The following is a 26,832-nucleotide window of genomic DNA, read 5'->3' as shown; positions in this document are numbered from 1 at the left end:
ATGGAAGGGGGCGTGGCGGACGCCACGCCCCCTCCCATAGACTTGCATTGAGGGGGTGTGCAACGATGTCACGAGGGGGCGTGGCCGTGACGTCACGACCCCCGCAGCCCGCACCCAGCGTTCAGAACTAAATGTTCCGGATGCTGAGGGAATAGAGTACCCCTGTATTTTCACCTGCGGGGTGCTGCCGGAAAACTGGACATTTTAATTCTGTAAATTTCGCCGTAATTTACTGCCTATTGATATTAATGGGATTCCGAAATCCCGTTCATACACAAAATAAAAAACACTGCGCATGCAATTTCAGACGTGCATGCAAGTTGATACATACCCCCAAACAGATGATTTCTGCAGGGTACCTCGAATGAGTTTCTAGCCTAGCAGACGTGGACATAAGATTCTCCGGCAAATCGGCGACGCTTTATGTACCATATCCGGTATGTTGTATGTGAAATACATGTCCCAGCAGCAGTGGTGTTGTCTGTTTTACACACAGCGATTAAAGGGGTATTCCATGAAAAAAATTACTTCTATTACATTTTTTTTAATCCTTTCAGTACTTATCAGCTGCAGAAGTTGAGTCGTTCTTTTCAATCACCAGAGTGCTCTCTGCTGACACCTTTGTCTGTCTCAGGAACTGTCCAGAGTAGCAGCAAATCCCCGTAGCAATCCTATCCTGCTCTGGACAGTTCCTGAGACAGACAAAGGTGTCAGCAGAGAGCACTGTGGTCAGACTGAAAAGAACAACTCAACTTCAGCAGCTGATAAGTACTGGAAGGATTAATATTTTCTAATAGAAGTAATTTACAAATCTGTTTAACTTTCTAGAGCCAGTTGATATGAAAAAAATAAGTTTTTCCATGGAATACTCCTTTAATAACTCCTGTAAGACGCTTTCATTTACGTGTTGTGTCCTGTCTGGTTTACAGAAATGGTCGCAGGACGCAAGAAATTCCTTCAATAAGGAGAAGCTGCGGTGATGTGAAACCCGTATACATGTGGCGTCTGCATGTAACATATTCTGACTACAGCGGAAAATAGTCACAAAACCGGCGACACGTATATTACAAGTTCCCCTTCAGTTTTAGGAACTCACAGACGATGAGACCCTGAGGGGGCTTATATTTAGCATTATAGCGGATCCGAAATAAAAGTAACATGTCACGGCTTCCAGGGTATCCAGCAGAAGATCGTGGTCTGTTATGCGACACCGGGTAAGTCTGAAACTGGTTCCTTTAAAGAAATTATTATTATTTTTAAATGCAAACAGAACTATCACTCCAAGGTACATAACTTACTAATATAGTGTTATTACAAATTGTACTGACTTCCGTGGGTTTTTGCACAATTACCCCTGACAGGAAGTTGTGTAGTCCTTCGTTATCAGTGTGGTGTTGTTTCAGCAGCTCCTGGCTCCTCCCTGACAGGAAGTTGTGTAGTCCTTCATTATCAGTGTGGTGTTGTTTCAGCAGCTCCTGGCTCCTCCCTGACAGGAAGTTGTGTAGTCCTTCATTATCAGTGTGGTGTTGTTTCAGCAGCTCCTGGCTCCTCCCTGACAGGAAGTTGTGTAGTCCTTCATTATCAGTGTGGTGTTGTTTCAGCAGCTCCTAGCTCCTCCCTCACATGAAGTTGTGTAGTCCCTTCATTGTCAGTGTGGTGGTATTTCAGCAGCTCCCAGCTCCTCCCTGATAGGAAGTAGTGTAGACCTCTCATTGTCAGTGTTGTGTTGTCTCCCCAGCTCCTTCCTCTCTCCTGAAAGGAAATTGCGTAGTCTCCTCATTGTCAGTGTAGTGTTGTCTCAGCAGCTCCTTTCCTCCTCTCTAACAGGAAGTTGTGTAGTCCTCTCATTGTCAGTGTTGTGTTGTCTCAGCAGCTCCCAGCTCCACCCTCTTTCCCAAGACAACGCATCATCCTTAGCTTTCTAAGGAGTCATGGCTAGATCTTGTTGTTCTGAACTCTAGCCCCACCCCCTGAGTGATATCATCACCTATGACCAAGCCCCTACAGTCTACATCACTGTCTTATACATATATATCTTTACTGGACCATTTATGGAAGATTGAGATGTGGTTACACCACGCTGCCTTGTGCTGAACAATATCACAGGCAGAGGAGCAGACAGGGAATGAATACAGCAGGTGCTGAAGACTCGCTGTTAATCCCTGCATGCATCCTTAGCAGAAATACAAACAGATCCATAGGAACATACCCTTTCTGGCACTGATACACTGTAACAAACTAAGTGGACTGCAACAAAGTTCTATAATAACTTTATATTAGGGAACTGCTCTTAAAGCGGCTGCCTCACCTTTTGTAGAGGGGGGGGGGGGGAGGAGGCTCCCTGTTCACCTCCAGCTCAGGATACGGAGGATGTTTAGTTTTGCTGTTATTTTTGGACACTGTCTGGCTGCCCGCGCCAGCTGTTTTGTCTATAGTAGATTTGGCATCACCGCTTTGTACTTTGAGTTATTTTTGAAAACGTGGATGAAGATGAAAAGTTTCTGGGTTATCGCTGCTAAATGTAACAGTGCAAGGACGGTACAAACCAGTGATGGGGGAATCGCTCCAGATTTATGGGGCATTTCGGAAGAACGGAGAGACAAGACGGCACTCACCATACAGTAGGGTGCTTTATTCTTCGTTACGGATATATGACAACAGGTCAGTGAGTCAGTGGGAGAGACATCGGGACGACCGTTTTGTGCGTAATGACGCACTTCCTCTAGCCGACGCTAGCGTCGGCTAGAGGAAGTGCGTCATTACGCACGAAACAGTCATCCCGATGCATCTCCCACTGTCTGCCTGACTCCCCGATCTGTCGTATGTCCGCAACTCAAGAATAAATAACCCTACTGTATGGTGAGTGCCATCTCGTCTCTCTGTCCTTCCACATTCAAGTACTATCATTCTTCAGCGTCGGCTAGAGGAAGTGCGTCATTGCGTACGAAACGGTCGTCCCGATGCGTCTCCCACTGTCTGCCTGACTCCCCGATCTGTCGTATGTCCACAACTGAAGAATAAAGTACCCTACTGTATGGTGAGTGCCGTCTTGTCTCTCTGTCCTTCCACATTCAAGTACTATCATTCTTCAGCGTCGGCTAGAGGAAGTGCGTCATTACGCACGAAACAGTCATCCCGATGCATCTCCCACTGTCTGCCTGACTCCCCGATCTGTCGTATGTCCGCAACTCAAGAATAAATAACCCTACTGTATGGTGAGTGCCATCTCGTCTCTCTGTCCTTCCACATTCAAGTACTATCATTCTTCAGCGTCGGCTAGAGGAAGTGCGTCATTACGTACGAAACGGTCGTCCCGATGCGTCTCCCACTGTCTGCCTGACTCCCCGATCTGTCGTATGTCCGCAACTGAAGAATAAAGTACCCTACTGTATGGTGAGTGCCGTCTTGTCTCTCTGTCCTTCCACATTCAAGTACTATCATTCTTCAGCGTCGGCTAGAGGAAGTGCGTCATTACACATGAAACTGTCGTCCCGATGCGTCTCCCGCTGTCTGCCTGACTCTCTGATCTGTCATATGTCCGCAACTAAAGAATAAAGTACTCTACTGTATGGTGAGTCAAGCACTATCATTCCTCTAACTGAGCACCATCTCGAGTGGGACAGTTGTGGTCCCGGTGTGGCATCTTCCGCTCCAGGAGGAGCGTGGCATCCGAACCACAAATTATATGCTGCAGCAGTGCCGGTGAGCTGTTTGCTACACTTTGAATTTATGAGGTATTTCATATACAAAAATTAGACCTGGTGTAGCCATTGGCACAAATATCCCCTTTCTCTGCCCTCTCCTCAGACTGGCATCCAATGATAGAACTCAGCAGAGTCTATGGAGGGTGAGCTAGATTACAACCCCGGGATAAGCAGGACTCACAGGACTGGGCGGGATAAGCAGGACTCACAGGCTTCTCTACATGTGAGCAGAATAAGCAGGACTCAAAGGCTTCCGTACATGTGGGCTGGATAAGCAGGACTCACAGGCTTCTCTTTACGTGTGAGCAGGATAAGCAGGACTCAAAGGCTTCCGTACATGTGGGCTGGATAAGCAGGACTCACAGGCTTCTCTACATGTGAGCAGAATAAGCAGGACTCAAAGGCTTCTCTACATGTGAGCTGGATAAGCAGGACTCACAGGCTTCTCTACATGTGAGCAGAATAAGCAGGACTCAAAGGCTTCTCTACATGTGGGCGGGATAAGCAGGACTCACAGGCTTCTCTACATGTGAGCAGAATAAGCAGGACTCAAAGGCTTCCGTACATGTGGGCTGGATAAGCAGGACTCACAGGCTTCTCTACATGTGAGCAGAATAAGCAGGACTCAAAGGCTTCTCTACATGTGAGCTGGATAAGCAGGACTCACAGGCTTCTCTACGTGTGAGCAGGATAAGCAGGACTCACAGGCTTCTCTACGTGTGAGCAGGATAAGCAGGACTCATAGGCTTCTCTACATGTGGGCAGGATAAGCAGGACTCACAGGCTTCTCTACGTGTGAGCAGGATAAGCAGGACTCACAGGCTTCTCTACATGTGAGCAGGATAAGCAGGACTCACAGGCTTTTCTACGTGTGAGCAGGATAAACAGGACTCATAGGCTTCTCTACGTGTGAGCAGGATAAGCAGGACTCACAGGCTTCCGTACATGTGGGCTGGATAAGCAGGACTCACAGGCTTCTCTACATGTGAGCAGGATAAGCAGGACTCACAGGCTTCTCTACGTGTGAGCAGGATAAGCAGGACTCACAGGCTTTTCTACGTGTGAGCAGGATAAACAGGACTCATAGGCTTCTCTACATGTGAGCAGGATAAGCAGGACTCACAGGCTTCTCTACATGTGGGTAACATAAGCAGGACTCACAGGCTTCTCTACATGTGAGCAGGATAAGCAGGACTCACAGGCTTCTCTACATGTGAGCAGGATAAGCAGGACTCACAGGCTTCTCTACATGTGAGCAGGATAAGCAGGACTCACAGGCTTCTCTACATGTGGGCGGGATAAGCAGGACTCAAAGGCTTCTCTACATGTGAACAGAATAAGCAGGACTCAAAGGCTTCCGTACATGTGGGCTGGATAAGCAGGACTCACAGGCTTCTCTACATGTGAGCAAGATAAGCAGGACTCACAGGCTTCTCTACATGTGAGCAGGATAAGCAGGACTCACAGGCTTCTCTACATGTGAGCAGGATAAGCAGGACTCATAGGCTTCTCTACATGTGGGCGGGATAAGCAGGACTCACAGGCTTCTCTACATTTGGGTAAGATAAGCAGGACTCATAGGCTTCTCTACATGTGAGCAGGATAAGCAGGACTCACAGGCTTCTCTACATGTGAGCAGGATAAGCAGGACTCACAGGCTTCTCTACATGTGGGTAAGATAAGCAGGACTCACAGGCTTCTCTACATGTGGGTAAGATAAGCAGGACTCACAGGCTTCTCTACATGTGAGCAGGATAAGCAGGACTCACAGGCTTCTCTACATGTGGGTAAGATAAGCAGGACTCACAGGCTTCTCTACGTGTGTGTAAGATAAGCAGGACTCACAGGCTTCTCTATGTGTGGGTAAGATAAGCAGGACTCACAGGCTTCTCTACATGTGAGCAGGATAAGCAGGACTCACAGGCTTCTCTACATGTGAGCAGGATAAGCAGGACTCACAGGCTTTTCTACATGTGGGCAGGATAAGCAGGACTCACAGGTTTCTCTACATGTGGGTAAGATAAGCAGGACTCACAGACTTCTCTACATTTGGGTAAGATAAGCAGGACTGACCGACTTCTTTACATTTGGGTAATATAAGCAGGACTCACAGGCTTCTCTACATGTGGGTAATATAAGCAGGACTCACAGGCTTCTCTACATGTGAGCGGGATAAGCAGGACTCACAGGCTTCTCTACATGTGGGTAAGATAAGCAGGACTCACAGGCTTCTTTACATGTAGGTAATATAAGCAGGACTCACAGGCTTCTCTACATGTAGGTAAGATAAGCAGGACTCACAGGCTTCTCTACATGTGGGTAAGATAAGCAGGACTCACAGGCTTCTCTACATGTGGGTAAGATAAGCAGGACTCACAGGCTTCTCTACATGTGGGTAAGATAAGCAGGATTCACAATCTTCTCTATGAAAAAATGGAACAAAATTATAGAGACCAATATATCCCTGAGCTCGGCATCTCCCCCCCCTATCCAACAAAAGTGTCAGATAGAGACCATTACAGACATAATTGTAATAAGTGTAAGTAGGCTAAATGCTATACGTAAACTGTGCTCAAAGGTCCCCTATGCCTTCCTCCATCAACAAACAAACAACCATATATACTAGATGACAAATCTAGGGCATAGAAAGGCTACCAGAGTTCATTGTGAATAGGGTCTTATGAAAGGGGCATGTGTCCTGAGAATAGGGGGGAGTCACAGTCCCCCCCCTGGTCTTGTGATTGGAGACACGTTTGTATGTCATAGTGCTGAGCCGGGAGTGTCAGAAATTAGGTGAAAAGTCACGAAAAAAAAAAAAAGCCTTATCCCAGTCTGTAATAGAGACCAGATGTGACGGAAATATCTCAGTGTAAACCGCTCAATGGGAAAGTTAAATAAACAGCAAAGAGGTGACTGTATTTACATTGCATCATGAATCCACATTACAAGAAATTTATTTTGGAAAAAAATACAATTAAAATTTAAAAATTTTTAAAAAATTGAGAATATTTTTATCTTTTGTGTTAAGTTTTTTTATTTCTTTTTTTTTGTATTTTTGTATTTTTTTTGCACTAAGGTAGCCCACAATGGGTGACTCAAAAAAAGACGCAGAAAGTTCCCCTTCTGTGGTATCTATAGCATTGTGTAACCCCCCCCCCACGGGTGAGTCACTGTGGAGTATAAATGAGAAGGGTACGGAGGTGACCGCCGAAATCTGTGCACAAAGAGACGGACGGGGAAGACGAGAACATCACTGAGAGTAAGTAACACGACCCTTATCCTCTGCATGGATGAACCAGAACATTGTAGTATGTAGATTAATGTTTCGCCCAACCAGGGTGCCTCCAGCTGTTGCAAAACTACAACTCCCAGCATGCCCGGACAGCCAAAGGCTGTCCGGGCATGCTGGGAGTTGTAGTTTTGCAAGATCTTTGCAAAAAAAAAAAAAAAAAAGCTCCATTGTTATGTATGAAAATGAAAAGAAACAAAAGCCATTAAAGGGGACCTTTCATCAAAATAAACTTTTGATATATTATAGATTAATGTATGCAGAATAACTTTCCAATAACATGTAATTAAAAAATATGCTTCTTTCTATTTAATTTTCCACTTTGAAAAAATGACCACTAGGGGTCTCCCTACCAGTCCCTTTTTTATGGATTTCAGACTCATGCTGGAGTCCTAAATCTCAGACTGCAGCCGGGACACAGACAAACTCCCTGGCAGGGAGCAGTGCTGAGTTTGTCTGTGTCCCGGCTGCAGTCTGAGATTTAGGACTCCAGCATGAGTCTGAAATCTATAAAAAAAAAAAAAATAATAAAAAAAAAAAAGGACTGGTAAAGGACCCCTAGTGGTCATTTTTTCAAAGTGGAAAATTAAGTAGAAAGAAGCATATTTATTAATAACATGCTATTGGAAAGTTATTCTGCATACATTACTCTATAATATATCAAAAGTTTTTTTGATGAAAGGTACCCTTTAAATTCATTAAATTCTTAAAGGGGTACTCCACTGGAATTTTTTTTTTTTTTTTTTTATCAACTGGTGCCAGAAAGTCAAGTTGAAGAGATTTGTAAATGACTTCTATTAAAAAAATCTTACTCCTTCCAGTACTTATCTGCTTTTATGATCTACAGGAAGTTCTTTTCTTTTTGAATTTCCTTCCTGCCTGACCACAGTGCTCTCTTCCATGTCAGGAACTGTCCAGAGAGCCGGATAGGTTTTCTAAGGGGATTTTCTCCTACTCTGGACAGTTCCTAAAATGGACAGAGGTGTCAGCAGAGAGCACTGTGGTCAGACAGAAAGGAAATTCAAAAAGAAAAGAACTTCCTGTGGATCATAACAGCAGCTGATAAGTACTGGAAGGATTAAAAAAAAAAAAAGGATTAAAAAAATTAATTTTTGAATAGAAGTAATTTACAAATCTGGTTAACTTTCTGGCACCAGTTGATTTAAAACCAAAATGTTTTCCAGTGGAGTATCTCTTTAAGAATTTTGCAAAATTCTGCAAATTTCCAGACACTGGGTTAAAAAAATTTTGATAAATATATATACGGAATGTAACATCACACCAAACTTTTCCCATTCTACACACAAAATAGATTAATGTTCCAAGTTTATCTGTGTTACTTGCTACGGCAGCCAGAATTAAAGGGGTATTCCAGGAAAAAAAACTTTTTTTTATATATATATCAACTGGCTCCAGAAAGTTAAACAGATTTGTAAATTACTTCTATTAAAAAATCTTAATCCTTTCAGTACTTATGAGCTTCTGGAGTTAAGGTTGCTATTTTCTGTCTGAGTGCTCTCTGATGACACGTGTCTCGGGAACCGCCCAGTTTAGAAGAGGTTTGCTATGGGGATTTGCTTCTAAACTGGGCGGTTCCCGAGACACGTGTCATCAGAGAGCACTTAGACAGAAAAGAACAACCTTAACTTCAGAAGCTCATAAGTACTGAAAGGATTAAGATTTTTTTTATAGAAGTAATTTACAAATCTGTTTAACTTTCTGGAGCCAGTTGATATATATATAAAAAAAAGTTTTTTTCCTGGAATACCCCTTTAAATACCGTAGAACAAGGCGATGCTAGGACCGCTCAGAAATGCGGTGTCTTCATAGACAGCAATGCATTTCCGAGTGGATTCGGCAGAAAGAATTGACATATTCATTCTGTGGCGGCTGAAATCTGTATTAATGCGGCAGAAGTTTCTGCTGTAGAAATTCTGCTGCGTGCACGGTGCAACTGAATCCAATTTTTCTGACAGATTCCGCAGTGCGAAGGCCTTAAAAGGGGTACAATTATTATTTTTTTAAATCAACTGGTGGCAGAAAGTTAAAGGGGTATTCCGGGAAAAAACATCTTATCCCCTATCCAAAGGATTGGGGATAAGATGTCTGATTGTGGGGGGCCAGCTGCTGGCACCCCCGCGATCTCCCTGCAGCACTCGCATTCTATGCGGGGCTGCGTATCTAGTTTCGGAAACCTCTGGGACTGGGGACGTGACGTCACGTCACGCCCCCTCCCTTCATGTCTATGGGAGGGTGTGTGACAACCATCACGCCCCCTCCCATAGACATGAATGGAGCGGGCGTGGCATTACATCACGTCTCCAGTCCCGGAAATGCCAAGGTTTCGGAAAATAGAGACGCAGCCCCGCATAGAATGCGAGTGCTGCAGGGAGATTGCAGGGGGGTCCCAGCAGCGGGCCCCGCACGGTCAGACATCTTAACCCCCCTATCCTTTCGATAGGACATAAGATGTTTTTTTGCCCAGAATACCCCTTTAAACAGATTTGTAAAATACTTCTATTACAAAATCTGAATCCTTCCAGTACTTATCAGCTGCTGTATGCTCCACAGGAAGTAGTGAAGTTCTTTTCTGACTGACCACACTGCTCTCTGCTGACACCTCTGTTCATGTCAGAAATTGACCAGAGCAGGAGAGGTTTGCTATGGGGATTCGCTCCTGCTCTGGACAGTTCCTGACACGGACAGAGGTGTCAGCAGAGAGCACTGTGGTCAGACTGGAAATAATTACACAACTTCCTGTGGAGCATACAGCAGCTGATAAGTACTGGAAGGATTAAGATTTTTAAATAGAAGTAATTTACAAATATGTAGAACTTTCTGGCACCAGTTTATTTAAAAAAAATTGTTTTCCACTAGAGTACCCCTTTAGGGTCTATTCACACGTACAGTATTCTGCGCAAATTTGATGCGCAGGATTTCCAGCTGTGCTCAGTCATTCAGTTTACATTGAAATCTGCAGCAGAAAATCCTGTGCATGAAATCTGCACAGAAAACAGTACGTGTGAATAGGCCATAATAGGGGTATTCCAAGAAAAAACTTTTTTTTATATATCAACTGGCTCCAGAAAGTTAAACAGATTTATAAATTACTTCTATTAAAAAATCTTAATCCTTTCAGTACTTATGAGCTTCTGAAGTTAAAGGGGTACTCTACCCCTGGCATCTTATCCCCTATCCAAAGGATAGGGGATAAGATGTTAGATCGCCGGGTTCCTGCTGCTGGGGACCCCCGGGATCGCCGCTGCGGCACCCCGCTGTCATTACTGCGCAGAGCGAGATCGCTCTGTGCGTAATGACGGACGATACAGGGGCCGGAGCAGCGTGACGTCATGGCTCCGCCCCTCATGACATCACGGCCCGTCCCCTTTAATGCAAGTCTATAGCAAGGGGCGTGATGACTGCCACGCCCCCTCCCATAGACTTGTATTGACGGGGCGGGCCGTGACGTCACGAGGGGCGGGGCCGTGACGTAACGATGCTCCGGCCCCTGTATCGCCCGTCATTTCGTGCAGAGCGATCCCGCTCTGCGCAGTAATGATAGCGGGGTGCTGCAGCAGCGATCCCCGGGGTCCCAAGCAGCGGAACCCCAGCGATCTGACATCTTATCCCCTATCCTTTGGATAGGGGATAAGATGTCTAGGGGCGGAGTATCCCTTTAAGGTTGTTCTTTTCTGTCTAAGTCCTCTCTGATGACACGTGTCTCGGGAACCGCCCAGTTTAGAAGCAAATTCCCATAGCAAACCTCTTCTAAACTGGACGGTTCCCGAGACACGTGTCATCAGAGAGCACTTAGACAGAAAAGAACAACCTTAACTTCAGAAGCTCATAAGTACTGAAAGGATTAAGATTTTTTAATAGTTACAACTCTGTTTAACTTTCTGGAGCCAGTTGATATATATATATAAAAAGTTTTTTCCTGGATAACCCCTTTAAGGTGCTTGGGGGGGACCACTACCGTTCAGACACTTCTCCCCCTATCTGGTTAATATCTGATAAGTGATAATCTGGGGTTAACCCCTTTGATGCAGATATCATCCCGTCCGCGACGAGCAGCGACCTCACTCAAATATCTTACTATAAATAATCACTAGGGCTATATTTAATCTTCCATCCATAGGATCCGGAATGTAACGTTTGTGCAACCCAGGAGTACAAACTGTAGCGCTGCGCAACACTGTATCTGACGCAACAATACCGGGAAAACTGCAAATTCCTCACAAGTGTCCTTGGAAGGGGAAGGAAGGGGGGGGGGGTGTTCACACATCTTTGCTCCAGATTGTTTTCTAGGCACGGAGTACAAAGGTCAGGCTGTCCCAGCGGGCACCGGGAGGATGATCTGGATTGTTTATACACTTTGGTTATAATATGAATGAATATCTTTTTTTTTTTTTTTTTTAGGCGATTTTATCAGCTCCAGGTTGCGGAAGGCAAAAAAAAAAAAATTGGGCAGAGGTTACATTAGTTCAAGTGCCTTGTTTAATCATCAACCAGTGCCCTGTCTGTGCCTAATCTCTGCCGTCATATATATACAGCTTATAGTAAGGCAGGACGGACACACTCAGCGAGCGCTGCCACCGACATGAAGCTCCTCATCCTCCTCCTGCTGCCTCTGGTCTTCTCCGCGTCCATCGAGAAACACGAGGACGTCCAGTTCGAGGCTTTGCCCGCGGAATCCAAATCGCGGTTCGCCATGCTGGACGACGTGAGGATCCTGGCCAACGGGCTCCTGCAGCTCGGCCACGGCCTGAAGGATTTCGTCCACAAGACCAAGGGGCAGATCAACGAGATCTTCCAGAAGCTCAACCTGTTCGACAAGTCCTTCTACGACCTCTCGGAGCAGACCAACGAGATCCGGGAGAAGGAAGAGGAGCTGAAGGAGAAGACCTCCCAGCTGCAGGAGAACAACGAGGAGCTGAGAAACATGTCGGGCAAAATCTACGACCAGATCGAGCATCTCCTGCAGGACAAGGTGCAGCTCCAGGGCAAGATCCTGCGGCTCGAAGAGAAGCTCAACCAGATCTCCAAGGGTTACGACGAGGTCCAGGACCACAAAGACGTAGCTACGCTGAAGGTAAAAAAAGGGGGGGGGGGGTCTGCGCAGTAGGATGCTGCTTAGATAACAATTCCACCAGACAAGCAAGCAGGTCATGCTGGGAGTTGCGGTGCCGCAAACAGCTTCAGGGTGCAAGGAGCGATCTTGTAGTCAGAGACTGCCGCAACGTATTGAAGCAATACTGAGAGCGACACGTTGGGGGATTGTATTTCAAGCAAAGTGTAGAACAACGTAAATGCCGATCGGCGAATAGCCGCGTGGTGGACACGTCCCGTTCGCTGCACTTTTCCGTATAATAAAAACAAGCAAGGTGTACCACTACTTAGGGATGTCTGTCGTTCAGGAGACTGGGAAAGCTGGGTGACAACATCCAAGAAGGTTGAGAGAAGAGCACTTTCAGCTTTATATAGTCTTGGTGGAGTGTTTCCCAACCAGTGTGCCTCCAGCTGTTGCAAAACTACAACTCTCAACATGCCCAGGCAGCCAAAGGCTGCCTGGGCATGCTGAGTGTTGTAGTTTTGCAACAGCTGGAGGCACACTGGTTGGGAAAAACTGCTGTAGGGGGTGCAGAGGAAGCAGTCGTTATGGTCAAGCTGGGAGTTGTAGTTTTGAGACAGTTGGAGGCACACTTGTTTAACAGGCAGTTGCAAAACTAAAACTTCAAGCATGCCCAGACAGCCTTTGGCTGTCCGGGCATGCTGGGAGTTGTAGTTTTGAAACAGCTTGAGGCACACAGGTCGAAAAACACTGGTCTAGTGCAGTGTTGCCCAACCAGGGTGCCTCCAGCTGTTGAAAAACGACAACACCCAACATGCCCGGAAAGCCTTTGGCTATCCGGGCATGCTGGGAGTTATAGTTTTGCAACAGCTGGAGGCACACAGGTCAAAAAAAACACTGGTCTAGTGTTTGGTTTGGATCCCTGCTGTTGCAAAACTACAACTCCCAGCATGCCCAGACAGCATGGCTGTCTGGGCATTCTGGGAATTGCAGTTTTGCAACAGCTGGAGGCACCCTAGTTGGGAAACACTGTTATAGGGGGGGTTCAGAGGTAGCAGTCGTTATGGGCATGCTGGGAGTTGTAGTGTAAAGAAAGCTGGAGGCACACTGGTTGAGAAAAACTGCTTAAGAAGTAGCAGTCATAAAACAGGCAGTTGCTAAACTACAACTCCCAACATGCTAGGACAGCCTTTGGCATGCTGGGAGTTGTAGTTGTGCAGCAGCTGGAGTCACCCTGGTTGAGAAACACCGGTTTAGTGTCTGGTTTGGCTTCCTGCCATCCAATCCATCCATACGGCGCACATTTGCTTTACCGCTGTGCCCAGGCTTGTAGACTACAGTCCGGCTGGATGATCATCACATACACATGACAGCGCCAGATGATGCGTCGCCCACATTTACCGCACCCTGTACCCTGCGCCTTCGGCTATAGATGTAAAAAAAACAATTATATCCGCCACAGAGCAGGTTATTGTCCTCTCTGAGGCTGCGTTCATACGGCTGTCTAGACCCGTCCCGTTCTTCTCCCGTCAAAAATAAAAAAGGATTTTATCCGTTTGGATCCGTTATTGTTCAGTTGATAAACCCCCCCCAAAAAAAACCAAAAAAAAAATATGTTTTTGTTCTGAGCTCAGAAGTAAAAACGGATAAAAAAAAAAACTGATGCAAACGGATGACATGAAAGACTCATCCGTGTTCCATAGACTTCAATGTTAAATTTACTGTATCCGTTTTTTTCTTCCGTTTTTTTGACGGAAGAAAAAATACTGCATGTGCCGTTTATTCTGCCTTAAAAAAACAGAAATGAGTGCAGACGGGTACAAACGGATTGTAAAAAAAAATCCCATTGACATGAATGGGATTTTTTAAAACAGTTTTTTTTTATCCGTTTACAGCCTGCAAAAATGGAACCGAAGCGGGGATAAAAAAAAAAAAAAAAAGAAAGCCCCTTTGAGCGTCAGCTTTATGCAACAGCAAACTCCCCCCCGCCCCCCCCAGACTCTGGCACCAGTTGATTTACAAAAAAAAAGTTTTTCAGCGGAGTACCCCTTTAATGGAAGTGAGCTGTAATACCTCACACAACCTGAGGACAAGGGTGGCGCTGTTTCTAAAAGAAATAAACTATGTTTTACTAATCCTGGATCACCTCTTTAAGTTAGTTGCTCCTCATATAGAAATATACCACAGCCGTTGCACAACTACACCTCCCATCATGCCCTTGACAGCCCATGGGTTGGCTGTACACTACTATTTGGCTACTAAAAGATGTCAGGGCATAATGGGAGTTGTAGTTTTGCAACGGCTGGAGAGCCACGTGCTGGGGAATACTTCCCTGTGTCTTGATGGCCTGGCGCTGGGAATAGGTGTGTTTTCAGGTGTGTTGCTCATTAGCAACAGACTAGATGAGTGGTCTTCAACCTGGGGACCTCCAGATGTTGCAAAACTACAACTCCCAGCATGCCCGGACAGCCAACGGCTGTCCGGGCATGCTGGGAGTTGTAGTTTTGCAACATCTGGAGGTCCGCAGGTTGGAGACAACTTGACTAGATATTGCCACATTTATATTTTATATATTAGTATAATATATATATATATACACACACACACATTTTTTTTATATGAAAAGATAAATATAAATATATATATATATATATATATATATATATATATATATATAAAACGAAAAATAACTGCATATAAAATATATTTCAGCAATATGTAGAGCAGCAAGACACGAACATACAACGACTTTTGAAGGTGGTCGCAGACCAGAACGTGCAGCTGGATCACCAAAACAGCCAAATAAAGGATCTCGAAGAGAAGGTAAGAGGTCATGTGACACTAGGGATGACTACTTTCCATACAACCCTGCCCTTCCCCCTGCAAACAATGGCGGCCTCCATATTGTCTACAGACTGCAATATGTGTATGATCTATGGCAGTGGTCTCCAAACTGCGGCCCTCCAGGCATTGCAAAACTACAACTCCCAGAATGCCCGGACAGCCAACGTTTGGAGAACACTGACCACTTCAAGAAGTTGACAGTAAACCCTTCTCCTTCAGATTGGCAATGCCAGTGTCACCGATGGTAAGAGGAGCGCACCCGGAAGCCAGAAGATGGATGACCCCTCGTCCTTCAATTCAAGCACAGTCACCGATCGAACGCCGGATCCCAATGGTAGGGATCTATTCTTAGTCAGTTGCAAATTAAATATAGGACCCTATAGAGAAGTGCCCCCCCCCTCCCCCTACAACCTGTAACTCTCTGCAGCTGTTGCAAAACTACAACTCCCAGCATGCCCTGACATTTGGAGGGCACAGTTTGGACAACACTGCTATAAAACTGCTCTGGACCAGTGATCTCCAAACTGTGGACCTTTATCTGCACAGTTTAACTGGTAAGGGAGGGGGGGGGGGGTGCAGCTGCAGTGTCTTTGCCAGGGAGGAGGGAGATGCAGCTGCAGTGTCTTTGGTAGAGAGGAGGGGGATGCAGCTGCAGTTTCTTTGGTAGAGAGGAGAGGGATGCAGCTGCAGTTTCTTTGGTAGAGAGGAGAGGGATGCAGCTGCAGTTTCTTTGGTAGAGAGGAGGGGGATGCAGCTGCAGTTTCTTTGGTAGGGAGGAGGGGATGCAGCTGCAGTTTCTTTAGTATAGAGGAGGTAGATGCAGCTGCAGTTTCTTTAGTAGAGAGGAGGGGGATGCAGCTGCAGTTTCTTTGGTAGGGATGAGGGGGATGCAGCTGCAGTTTCTTTAGTAGAGTGGAGGGGGATGCAGCTGCAGTTTCTTTGGTAGGGAGGAGGGGAATGTAGCTGCAGTTTCTCTGGTAGGCAGGAGGGGGATGCAGCTGCAGTTTCTTTTGTAGAGAGGAGGGGGATGGAGCTGCAGTTTCTTTGGTAGGGAGGAGGGGGGTGCAGCTGCAGTTTCTTAAGTAGAGAGGAGGGGGATGCAGCTGCAGTTTCTTTAGTAGAGAGGAGGGGGATGCAGCTGCAATTTCTTTGGTAGAGAGCAGGCAGATGCAGCTGCAGTTTCTTTAGTAGAGAGGAGGGGGATGCAGCTGCAGTTTATTTGGTAGAGAGCAGGCAGATGCAGATGCAGTTTCTTTAGTAGAGAGGAGGATGCAGCTGCAGTTTATTTGGTAGAGAGCAGGCAGATGCAGATGCAGTTTCTTTAGTAGAGAGGAGGAGGATGCAGCTGCAGTTTATTTTGTAGAGAGGAGGGGGATGGAGCTGCAGTTTCTTTGGTAGAGAGCAGGCAGATGCAGCTGCAGTTTCTAAGGTAGAGAGGAGGGGGATGCAGCTGCAGTTTCTTTAGTAGAGAGGAGGGGGATGCAGCTGCAATTTCTTTTATAAGGAAGAGAATTGATTTAAACAGATCAAAAATAATGCAAGAGAGAAATACGGTTTATATGACAAAGTTAACTCTAAGATTTTACGAACAATCCAATTTATTTATATATAAAATTTAATAAGTCATGTTTCTGTTCACCGTTTCAGATCATCCACGGGACTGTAACGACGTCTATAACCAGGGCACACGGCTGAGCGGCGTCTACACCATAAGACCAAACAACAGCGCAGAATTCAGAGTCTACTGTGAATTCACAACAGGTAACGCTGGACTGCCACCAAAAAAATTCACCGTAAAACAGCAAAGAGAATACATGTAGAAGTAAAAGAAGGGTGTAAAGCTGCAGTTTTTCTGGTAAGGAGGGGAATGCAGCTGCAGTTTCTCTTGTACAAAGAGGTAGCTGCGATTTCTCTGGTAGGTAGGGGGATGCAGCTGCAGTTTCTTTCGTATGGAGGGGATGTCGCTCCGGCCCCTCAGTTGGGAGGGGGATGCAGCTGTAATTTTTTTTGGTGCAAAGAGATGCAGCTGTAATTTCTCTGGTAAGGAAGGGGATGCAGCTGCAATTATTCTGGTAAGGAGGAGGACGCAGCTGCAGTTTATCCGGTATAAAGGGGAGCGCAGCTTCAGTTTATCCGGTATAGAGGGGGATTCAGCTGCAGTTTCTTTGGTAAAGAGGGGGATTCAGCTGAAGTTTCTCTGATATAGAGGGGGATGCAGCTGCAGTTTCTCTTATAAAGAGGGGGATGTAGCTGCAGTAGGTATGGGGATGCAGCTGCAGCATCTGTATCTGTAAGACTGACTGCTGTAGTAGTGCACAGCCCTATAGGATGTATGGGCAGCATAATAAATTTCCCTAAGTGTGGACAACCCCCACAACAGGATAAGCATTGATAGAAGCCATACAGGGGGGTGGAAGACCCCAAATCTGCAGGTTTTGCACATTACTTGCTACATCTAATTACCCTTATCTCTTTAAGAAGCGGCATGGACGGTTATCCAGAGGAGGACAGATGGAGCTATGGACTTTAACCAGACGTGGGAAGATTACGCCAAAGGCTTTGGTGACCTGAGGGGTGAGAGCATCTTATAATATCCTATCAAATCCCTTCCTTAAGACCTTATAGGTAGTTCCACAACATTGGGCATTGTTAAATTATTATATTCAGATTCTTTTTTGGTCATATGAGTTCTCAGAAAAGCTGGGTAATGGCAGATTTACCTTCAGGCGTCTTGAAAAGCTGAGTGCCAACAATAATGTTATCCCTCCCTCGTCACCCAGCTTTGTCAAGAACAAGGCAAGCAAGGCCAGATGTTGCAAAACTACAACTCCCAGCATGCCCGGACAGCCGTTGGCTGTCCGGGCATGCTGGAAGTTGTAGTTTTCAAACATCTGGAGGGCCGCAGTTTGGAGACCACTGGCATAAACCAACCCAAACTGTACAGGCTCACTACCGTTACTGTATCGCAAACAGATAACCCGACCTGCTGTCCCTATTGCATCATGACCTCGGAGCAGACGCTCCATTCATACCTGCAAAAAAAAAAAAAAAAAATCACGTATTTGTCTAAAGAGGCAAACAAGCTGACAAACCCATCGTCCAACCCTGGAGGGCCAATCACCGGGGGCCCCGGCCGGGTCAGACTGCAACGCCTTTGTTTACACAGGTTAATAAATCACTGCGCCCAGACCCAAAAAAAACGAAACTTATGCAACTGGACTGTACTCACTGGCACGACACACACAGAGCGGTGGCGGAGCAGGTCAGAATACACGCAGGGCGCGACGACCAACGCACGTGAGGGGTCAATAGGGACAGAAACTGACGGCCTGATATAGGGTAGAACATTGCAAACTTACGGTTCTTACAAAAAGGAGTGTCCTAGTGAGTGCATGTAAGTACGCATCATCTTTTACACGTTGCGACTAACTAGAGGTACCCCACAGGTTTTGGCAGTGTCTTGCCAAAATGTGCTTTATCAAGATAACGCAAATCGTGGTAAGACGCGTCATTATTATCACGACTTTGGTCATTTGTGCCCCAAAAAAATAAAAAACACTTGCCATGTCCTTTAAAAAAAAAACAACAAAAAACAAACAAAATTTTTTTTTAATACTCAGCACATTCTATTAGTCTAAACATTACAATACTTAAAGGGGTACTCCACTGGAAAACATTTTGTTTTAAATCAACTGGTGCCAAAAAGTTAGACAGATTTGTAAATTACTTCTATTTAAAAATCTTAATCCTTCCAGTACTTATCAGCTGCTATATGATCCACAGGAAGTTCTTTTTTTTTTTTTTTATTTCCTTTCTATTTGACCACAGTGCCACCTCTGTTCATTTTAGGAACTGTCCAGAGTAGGAGCAAATCCCCATAGCAAACCTCTCCTGCTCTGGACAGTTCCTAACATGGACAGAGGTGTCAGAAGAGAGCATTAAAGAGCCGAGTATTACATTTTTTTTTATTTTTTTAAAGGACATGTCAAGTGTATTATTATTATTTTTATATTTTTTTTGCTTTTTGCCGCAAATGACCGAAGTCTTGAAAATATAGACGTCTTACCACAAATGGCGTTATCTTGATAAAGCGCATTTTGGGAAGACACTGCCAAAACCTGCGCTGTAATTTTTGGGAAGGGTTGGAAGGATTAAGATTTTTAAATAGAAGTTAATTTACAAATCTGTTTAACTTTCTGGCACCAGTAGATTTAAAGAAAAACGTGTTCCAGTGGTACCCCTTTAACTCAGCGCATTCTAATGACTGGGCGGAGTCTGAACACTAATATTCAGAGCATTCTAATGACTGGGCGGAGTCTGAACACATACTCTGCGCATTCCAATGATAGGGCGGCGTCTGAACACTAATATTCAGCGCATTCTAATGATTGGGCGCAGTCTGAACACTAATAGTCAGCGCATTCTAATGATTGGGCAGAGTCTGAACACTAATATTCAGCGCATTCTAATGATTGGGTGGAGTCTGAACACTAATATTCAGCGCATTCTAATGATTGGGTGGAGTCTGAACACTAATATTCAGCGCATTCTAATGATTGGGCGGAGTCTGAACACTAATATTCAGCGCATTCTAATGATTGGGCGGAGTCTGAACACATACTCTGCGCATTCCAATGATAGGGCGGCGTCTGAACACTAATATTCAGCGCATTCTAATGATTGGGCGCAGTCTGAACACTAATAGTCAGCGCATTCTAATGATTGGGTGGAGTCTGGACACTAATATTCAGCGCATTCTAATGATTGGGCGGAGTCTGAACACATACTCTGCGCATTCCAATGATAGGGCGGCGTCTGAACACGAATATTCAGTGCATTCTAATGGATGGGCGGAGTCTGAACACTAATATTCAGTGCATTCTAATGGATGGGCGGAGTCTGAACACTAATATTCAGTGCATTCTAATGGATGGGCGGAGTCTGAACACATACTCAGCGCATTCTAATGATTGGGCGGCATCTGAACACTAATATTCAGCACATTCTAATGATTGGGCGGAGTCTGAACACTAATATTAAGCGCATTCTAATGATTGGGTGGAATCTGAACACTAATATTCAGCACATTCTAATGATTGGGCGGAGTCTGAACACTAATATTAAGCGCATTCTAATGATTGGGCGGCATCTGAACACTAATATTCAGCACATTCTAATGATTGGGCGGCGTCTCAACCCAAACATTTAGTGCATTCTAATTATTGGGCAGAGCCTGAACCCCAACACTCAGCTCATTCTAATTATTAGGCGGAGTCTGAACACTAATACTCAGCGCATTTCTTCTCCTTTCGCAGGCGAGTTTTGGCTGGGCCTCCAGAAGATCTTCTCTCTGTCCCAGCAGGCCGACTATATCCTGCACATTGAGCTGCAGGACTGGAAGAACAATGTCCGCTTTGTGGAATATTTATTCACCCTGGGGAACCAGGATTCGAGCTACACCCTGCAGCTGTCTCAGGTCCTGGGGAACATCCCCAGCGCTCTGCCCGAATACACCCCGCTGCCCTTCTCTACCGGCGACCACCACTCCCAACATCTCAAGTGTCCTGCCGAAACCTCAACAGGTAAGGTGCCAACCCCAACAGCAGACGCAACGCTGTGAGAAAATTCCTATATGTGCTTAAAGGGTACTCTGCCAAAATGCAAAAGATAGGGGATAAGATGACTGATCGCGGGGGTCCCGTCATCTGTGCACCAAGCGAACTCCGCTCCGTGCCCGCTGACTGGCCACTACAGCCACCGCACCCCCTCCATTCATGTCTATGGGAGGAGGCGTGACGGCTACGTAGTAGCCGTCACGCCCCCTCCCATAGACATGAATGGAGGGGGCGTAGTGTGATGTCACGCACGCGAAAGCTCCAAGTTTCCATGTTTCGGACGCCGCTGCTGCCGGACCCGAGATCACGGCGGTATCCCCATGATCAGACATCTTATCCCTTATCCTTTATGTAGGGGATAAGATGTTTTTCGGCAGAATAACCCTTTAAAACCTGTAACCCAGGGTTACAATGCTTTATCTGGCGCCAAGATTTTAACCACTGCCAAAACTCTGGCTGACTGGTGGAAATCGATGGGACATTGCATATGCCATTAAAGTCTGATAGATGTGGGTATCACACCAATTTGTAGAACTGGTGCCCCCTCCCCCAAGTGTCCCAGTTCCCCAAAGAAGAGACTTCTCTGGGGAATCAGAACACTTAGAAGCCAGAACGACTTTTAGGCCTTGTTCTCACGATGGAATTTTCAAGCGGAATCAAGCGGAAAAATCCAGCACGGAAATTCCATTGCAGCAGAGTCCTATTGCTTTCTAGGATCGCTCGGATATTCACTGTCGACACAGAAGGCATTGCATTTTCGAGTGGTCCTCGGCCCTTCTGAGCAGAGTAAATGAAATATTCGAAAAACGCCTGGTTGCGATGCAATCCACTCACAGTCGGTGTATGGAATAAGAAACTTCTTTATTAGCCACTTTACAACGTGTTTTGAGGCAACAGTGCCACTTCGTCAGGTATACAGGTTTATCATAAATTACAACGCGTTTCGAGGCAACAGTGCCACTTCGTCAGGTATACAGGGTTATCATAAGCCTGTATACCTGATGAAGAGGCACTGTTGCCTCGAAACACGTTGTAAAGTGGCTAATAAAGAAGTTTCTTATTCCATACACTGACTGTGAGTGGATTGCGCGGCAACCTGGCTTATTTTTGAATATTTCATTTACGCTGCAATCCTCGGCTGAGACTCTCCTCCACGCCGACCCTGAGAAGGCTGCACCACGCTACAACAGTCAATGCGCTTAAGTGGTTGTGTCTATTAACACAACCGAACCAGGTGAGCACAATACAATAAGAGGGGCTTTCTGTTCTTTCCCCCCACTTGTATCTCACCGTGTGTATCGACGATATCCTCCCATGAGGAGCTCTGTCTTCTTTTATTTTGTGCTTCTGAGCAGAGACTGCGCAAATCTGCGGGTCCTGCTGTTTTCGAAAAATTCTCCCTCGTGAACATAAACTAATCGACGTTAATTTATTAAATTCCGCTTTGCCAAATTTTACTGTAGATTCACCCGACTATTTAGAATTTACAGAAGATGGAGCAGTGGAAGAGTTTTCATAGAAAAGATTTAGGCCGGGTTCACACCACGTTTTTGCAGTACAGTTCCCGTATACGTTTTCAATTTTAAAACCGTACGGAACGGTATTGAAAACCGTATGCATTGACTCTCCATTGAAAACCGTATGCCAAAAGATGCATCAGGTTGTATCTGTTTTGCACCCTGTACGGTTTTGTCAGTATTTTTCCCGTACCAAAAACCATAGCCTACCACGGTTTTTGGTCTGGGTGAAAAACCGTATAGTAACGCATAGGTTTTTTTTTTTGTTTTTTTTTTTTAACATGGGAGTCAATGGGAACTGTACAGACCCGTATGAGCGTACGGCTCCATCCGGTTTCGACCATACGGTTTTTGACTTTTATACAGTTTTTTTCTTGGTATTTCAATCAAACAAGTGAAACTTTATTCATAATGGAGTGAAAAGTTAAAAACGTATATGTTTTTTTCTTAAAAAACGGATGCAACAGGACATAATTTTTCAACTGTATACGGCTTAAAATTTATTTGTACACACGTTTTGATAAAGTTTAGTCAGATTTTGAGGAATCCGTTTTTTTTAAATAAAAAACCTGATACGGTAAATTGTATTGCAAAAACGTGGTGTGACTCCAGCCTTAGGCGTCGCTTGCTTCCAATGGCTTAACTGTGTTGCTGTTTGCTGCAGGCGGATGGTGGAAATCGTCTTGCGGAGGAACCAACCTGAATGCAAAATACGTCAAACCCAGGTCAAGGGTGAAAGGTGAAAGACGACGAGGACAGGGCCTGTCCTGGAAACCGGAGAAAGGCAGAATGTACTCCCTCAGGTCCACCAAGATGATGCTCTACCGCACAGAGCTGGAGAACTTTGAGTAGATGGGAACTGGAGATGGTTTTCGAGAGACATTTCTTTTTTGCAATTGGGGCGCAAACCAGGTGTAATTCCATAAGTCATACGGAAGACGGACAGAAGGTGGAAAACATCAGAACATTAGACCTTCATGGATTGTTCAGATTATTCTGACCCAAAGCAGAACATAGGACCGATCCCCGAAATGTAGACCCATCAGTATGGACCATAATACCCACATCACAAGGATACACACTAAACAAAATGGCTGTATCATTGTGCGAGGTATTCGTGCGGCGCCTCCAGCTGTTGCAAAACTACAACTCCCAGCATGCCCTGACAACCTTCGTCCGTCAATACATGATGGGGGTTGTAGTTTGGCAAAGGTTGGGAAACATTGCTATAGAACACAGCTGGGAGAGACTAAACCAGTGTTTCCCAACCAGCGTGCCTCCAGCTGTTGCAAAACTACAACTCCCAGTATGCCTGGGGGGTGTTTCCAAATATTTAAAAAGAAATTCAAGACTGTAAAGCAGTGTTTCCCAACCAAGGTGCCTCCCGCTGTTGCAAATCTACAACTCCCAGCATGCCTGGACAGCCTTCGGCTGTCCAGGCATGCTGGGAGTTGTAGTTTTGCAACAGCTGGAGTCACCCTGGTTGGGAAACACTGCTGTAAAGAAGCGCTCTATCCCCTTGTATTTATCTGTAGTCGGACTGTAGCTTGGAGCGGTCGAGGCTTTTCCTATAAGTCATATTGACTTCTGTACTGTAAACTTATTATTATATTAATAACCGCAGCTTTTGTAGCTTTGTAGACACTGGATATCCTCATTTTTCATTTGGCTTCTTTATAGTTTTTTTATTTTATTGTTATTGTATGTAATTAACATTATTATTATTATTGTATGGATGTGTATAGTGAAATTACATTGCTCGGATTTTTTTTCTAACATGTTTTGTGATAATAAAGATGAAGGCAATAAGTGTTTCCCCTCGTCTTTACGTTCTACTGGTGAGATGGGTCTATCCAGCCGTCACCCAAGGGCCACATCCCTGCGGCACAGATATAAAAAGTGATGGACGGGACCCCCGCACCCTTCTACCCCCCAGGACTGTGGTGTGGAGGGATCTGGATGGAGAGATGGTTGAAGTGTTCATTGACCTCAACTGTAAGACACAGGACAGCGCTCTCTACTGACTCTATCCCTCCACCTCTCTGTCTATCTAATACCCCTCCACCCCCCTCTCTCTAATCCCCTCCACCCCCTCTCTCTCTCTCTAATCCCCCCTCTCTCTAATCCCCCTCTACCTCTCTGTCTATCTAATCCCCCTCCACCCCTCTCTCTCTCTCTCTAATCCCCCTCCACCCCCCTCTCTCTCTCTAATCCCCCTCCACCCCCCTCTCTCTCTCTAATCCCCCTCCACCCCCCTCTCTCTCTCTAATTCCCCTCCACCCGCCTCTCTCTCTCTAATCCCCCTCCACCCCCCTCTCTCTCTCTCTCTCTCTCTCTCTCTAATCCCCCTCTACCTCTCTCTCTCTCTCTCTCTCTAATCCCCCTCCACCCCTCTCTCTCTCTCTATTCCCCCTCCACCCCTCTCACTCCAATCCCCCTCCACCCCTCTCTCTCTCTATATAATCCCCCTCCACCCCTCTCTCTCTAATCCACCTCTCTCTCTCTCTCTCTCTCTAATCCCCCTCCACCGCCCTCTCTCTAATCCCCCTCCACCCCTCTCTCTCTCTCTAATCCCCCTCCACCCCTCTCACTCCAATCCCCCTCCACCCCTCTCTCTCTCTCTATAATCCCCCTCCACCCCTCTCTCTCTAATCCACCTCTCTCTCTCTCTCTCTCTCTAATCCCCCTCCACCGCCCTCTCTCTAATCCCCCTCCACCCCTCTCTCTCTCTCTAATCCCCCTCCACCCCTCTCTCTCTCTCTAATCCCCCTCCACCCCTCTCTCTCTCTCTCTCTCTCTCTCTAATCCCCCTCCACCCCTCTCTCTCCCTCTAATCCCCCTCCACCCCTCTCATCCCCCTCCACCCCTCTCTCCCTCTCATCCCTCTCCACCCCTCTCTCTCTCTAATCCCCCTCCACCCCTCTCTCTCTCTCTCTAATCCCCCTCCACCCCTCTCTCTCCCTCTAATCCCCCTCCACCCCCCTCTCTCTAATCCCCTCCACCCCCTCTCTCTCTCTCTCTAATCCCCCCTCTCTCTAATCCCCCTCTACCTCTCTGTCTATCTAATCCCCCTCCACCTCTCTCTCTCTCTCTCTAATCCCCCTCCACCCCTCTCTCTCTCTATTGCCCCTCCACCCCTCTCACTCCAATCCCCCTCCACCCCTCTCTCTCTCTCTATAATCCCCCTCCACCCCTCTCTCTCTAATCCACCTCTCTCTCTCTCTCTCTCTCTAATCCCCCTCCACCGCCCTCTCTCTAATCCCCCTCCACCCCTCTCTCTCTCTCTAATCCCCCTCCACCCCTCTCTCTCTCTAATCCCCCTCCACCCCTCTCTCTCTCTCTAATCCCCCTCCACCCCTCTCTCTCTCTCTAATCCCCCTCCACCCCTCTCTCTCTCTAATCCCCCTCCACCCCTCTCTCTCTCTCTAATCCCCCTCCACCCCTCTCTCTCTCTCTCTCTCTCTCTAATCCCCCTCCACCGCCCTCTCTCTAATCCCCCTCCACCCCTCTCTCTCTCTAATCCCCCTCCACCCCTCTCTCTCTCTCTAATCCCCCTCCACCCCTCTCTCTCTCTCTAATCCCCCTCCACCCCTCTCTCTCTCTCTCTCTCTAATCCCCCTCCACCCCTCTCTCTCCCTCTAATCCCCCTCCACCCCTCTCATCCCCCTCCACCCCTCTCTCTCTCTAATCCCCCTCCACCCCTCTCTCTCTCTAATCCCCCTCCACCCCTCTCTCTCTCTCTAATCCCCCTCCACCCCTCTCTCTCTCCCTCTAATCCCCCTCCACCCCTCTCTCTCTCTCCCTCTAATCCCCCTCCACCCCTCTCTCTCTCTCCCTCTAATCCCCCTCCACCCCTCTCTCTCTCTCTATCTAATCCCCCTCCACCCCTCTCTCTCTCTCTAATCCCCCTCCACCCCCCCTCTCTCTCTCTCTCTAATCCCCCTCCACCCCCTCCACCTGTCTCTCTCTAATCCCCTCCACCCCTCTCTCTCTAATCCCCCTCCACCCCTCTCTCTCTCTCTCTAATCCCCCTCCACCCCCCCCTCTCTCTCTCTCTCTAATCCCCCTCCACCCCCTCCACCCCTCTCTCTCTAATCCACCTCTCTCTCTCTCTCTCTCTCTCTAATCCCCCTCCACCCCTCTCTCTCTCTCTCTAATCCCCCTCCACCGCTCTCTCTCTAATCCCCCTCCACCCCCCTCTCTCTCTCTCTAATCCCCCTCCACCCCCCTCTCTCTCTCTCTAATCCCCCTCCACCCCTCTCTCTCTCTCTCTCTCTAATCCCCCTCCACCCCTCTCTCTCTCTCTCTCTCTCTCTCATCCCCCTCCACCCCTCTCTCTCTCTATTATCCCCCTCCACCCCTCTCTCTCTAATCCACCTCTCTCTCTCTCTCTAATCCCCCTCCACCGCTCTCTCTCTAATCCCCCTCCACCCCTCTCTCTCTCTCTAATCCCCCTCCACCCCCCCCTCTCTCTCTCTCTCTCTCTAATCCCCCTCTACCTCTCTGTCTATCTAATACCCCTCCACCCCCCCTCTCTCTCTAATCCCCCTCCACCCCTCTCTCTCTAATCCCCCTCCACCCCTCTCTCTCTCTCTATTCCCCCTCCACCCCTCTCACTCCAATCCCCCTCCACCCCTCTCTCTCTCTCTATTCCCCCTCCACCCCTCTCACTCCAATCCCCCTCCACCCCCCTCTCTCTCTCTCTAATCCCCCTCCACCCCTCTCTGTCTCTAATCCCCCTCCACCCCTCTCTCTCTCTATAATCCCCCTCCACCCCTCTCTCTCTAATCCA

The 26,832-nt window shown here is 46.7% G+C and overlaps 2 protein-coding genes across 20 annotated transcripts in view; one reads left to right on the top strand and one right to left on the bottom strand.

Annotated features, from left to right (window-relative positions):
* The window catches only part of DOCK7 (dedicator of cytokinesis 7), a 211,460-nt gene that overhangs the window by 113,292 nt on the left and 71,336 nt on the right, over positions 1-26,832 (bottom strand). The window lies entirely within an intron of this gene.
* Positions 1,104-23,404, top strand: ANGPTL3 (angiopoietin like 3). 3 transcript variants are annotated; one of them, XM_056532904.1, is made up of 9 exons: positions 1,104-1,214; positions 6,781-6,963; positions 11,413-12,085; positions 14,777-14,887; positions 15,128-15,242; positions 16,556-16,669; positions 17,387-17,482; positions 20,224-20,490; positions 22,705-23,404. In XM_056532904.1, the coding sequence occupies exons 3-9, from the start codon at positions 11,594-11,596 to the stop codon at positions 22,890-22,892; spliced, it is 1,383 nt and encodes a 460-aa protein (XP_056388879.1). In that variant the 5' UTR covers positions 1,104-1,214; positions 6,781-6,963; positions 11,413-11,593; the 3' UTR covers positions 22,893-23,404. The 3 variants fall into 3 exon arrangements, with proteins under 3 accessions (XP_056388879.1, XP_056388880.1, XP_056388878.1); XM_056532905.1 differs by having other exon boundaries at positions 1,113-1,214; positions 6,785-6,963; positions 11,547-12,085; XM_056532903.1 differs by having other exon boundaries at positions 1,113-1,214; positions 6,785-6,963.

This window comes from Hyla sarda, chromosome 7, assembly GCF_029499605.1.
Source record: "Hyla sarda isolate aHylSar1 chromosome 7, aHylSar1.hap1, whole genome shotgun sequence".
Classification (NCBI taxonomy): Eukaryota; Metazoa; Chordata; class Amphibia; order Anura; family Hylidae; genus Hyla; species Hyla sarda.
The sequence above is the reverse complement of the archived record's forward strand: the minus strand, read 5'-3'. Positions and strand labels throughout refer to the sequence as shown.

Excerpts from the sequence above, each read along its gene's own strand:
- ANGPTL3 (XM_056532904.1), top strand. The coding sequence starts at position 11,594 with ATGAAGCTCCTCATCCTCCTCCTGCTGCCTCTGGTCTTCTCCGCGTCC. Across the intron at positions 12,086-14,776 it reads AAGACGTAGCTACGCTGAAG|CAATATGTAGAGCAGCAAGA; the intron begins GTAAAAAAAGGG and ends AATATATTTCAG. Across the intron at positions 17,483-20,223 it reads AGGCTTTGGTGACCTGAGGG|GCGAGTTTTGGCTGGGCCTC; the intron begins GTGAGAGCATCT and ends CTCCTTTCGCAG.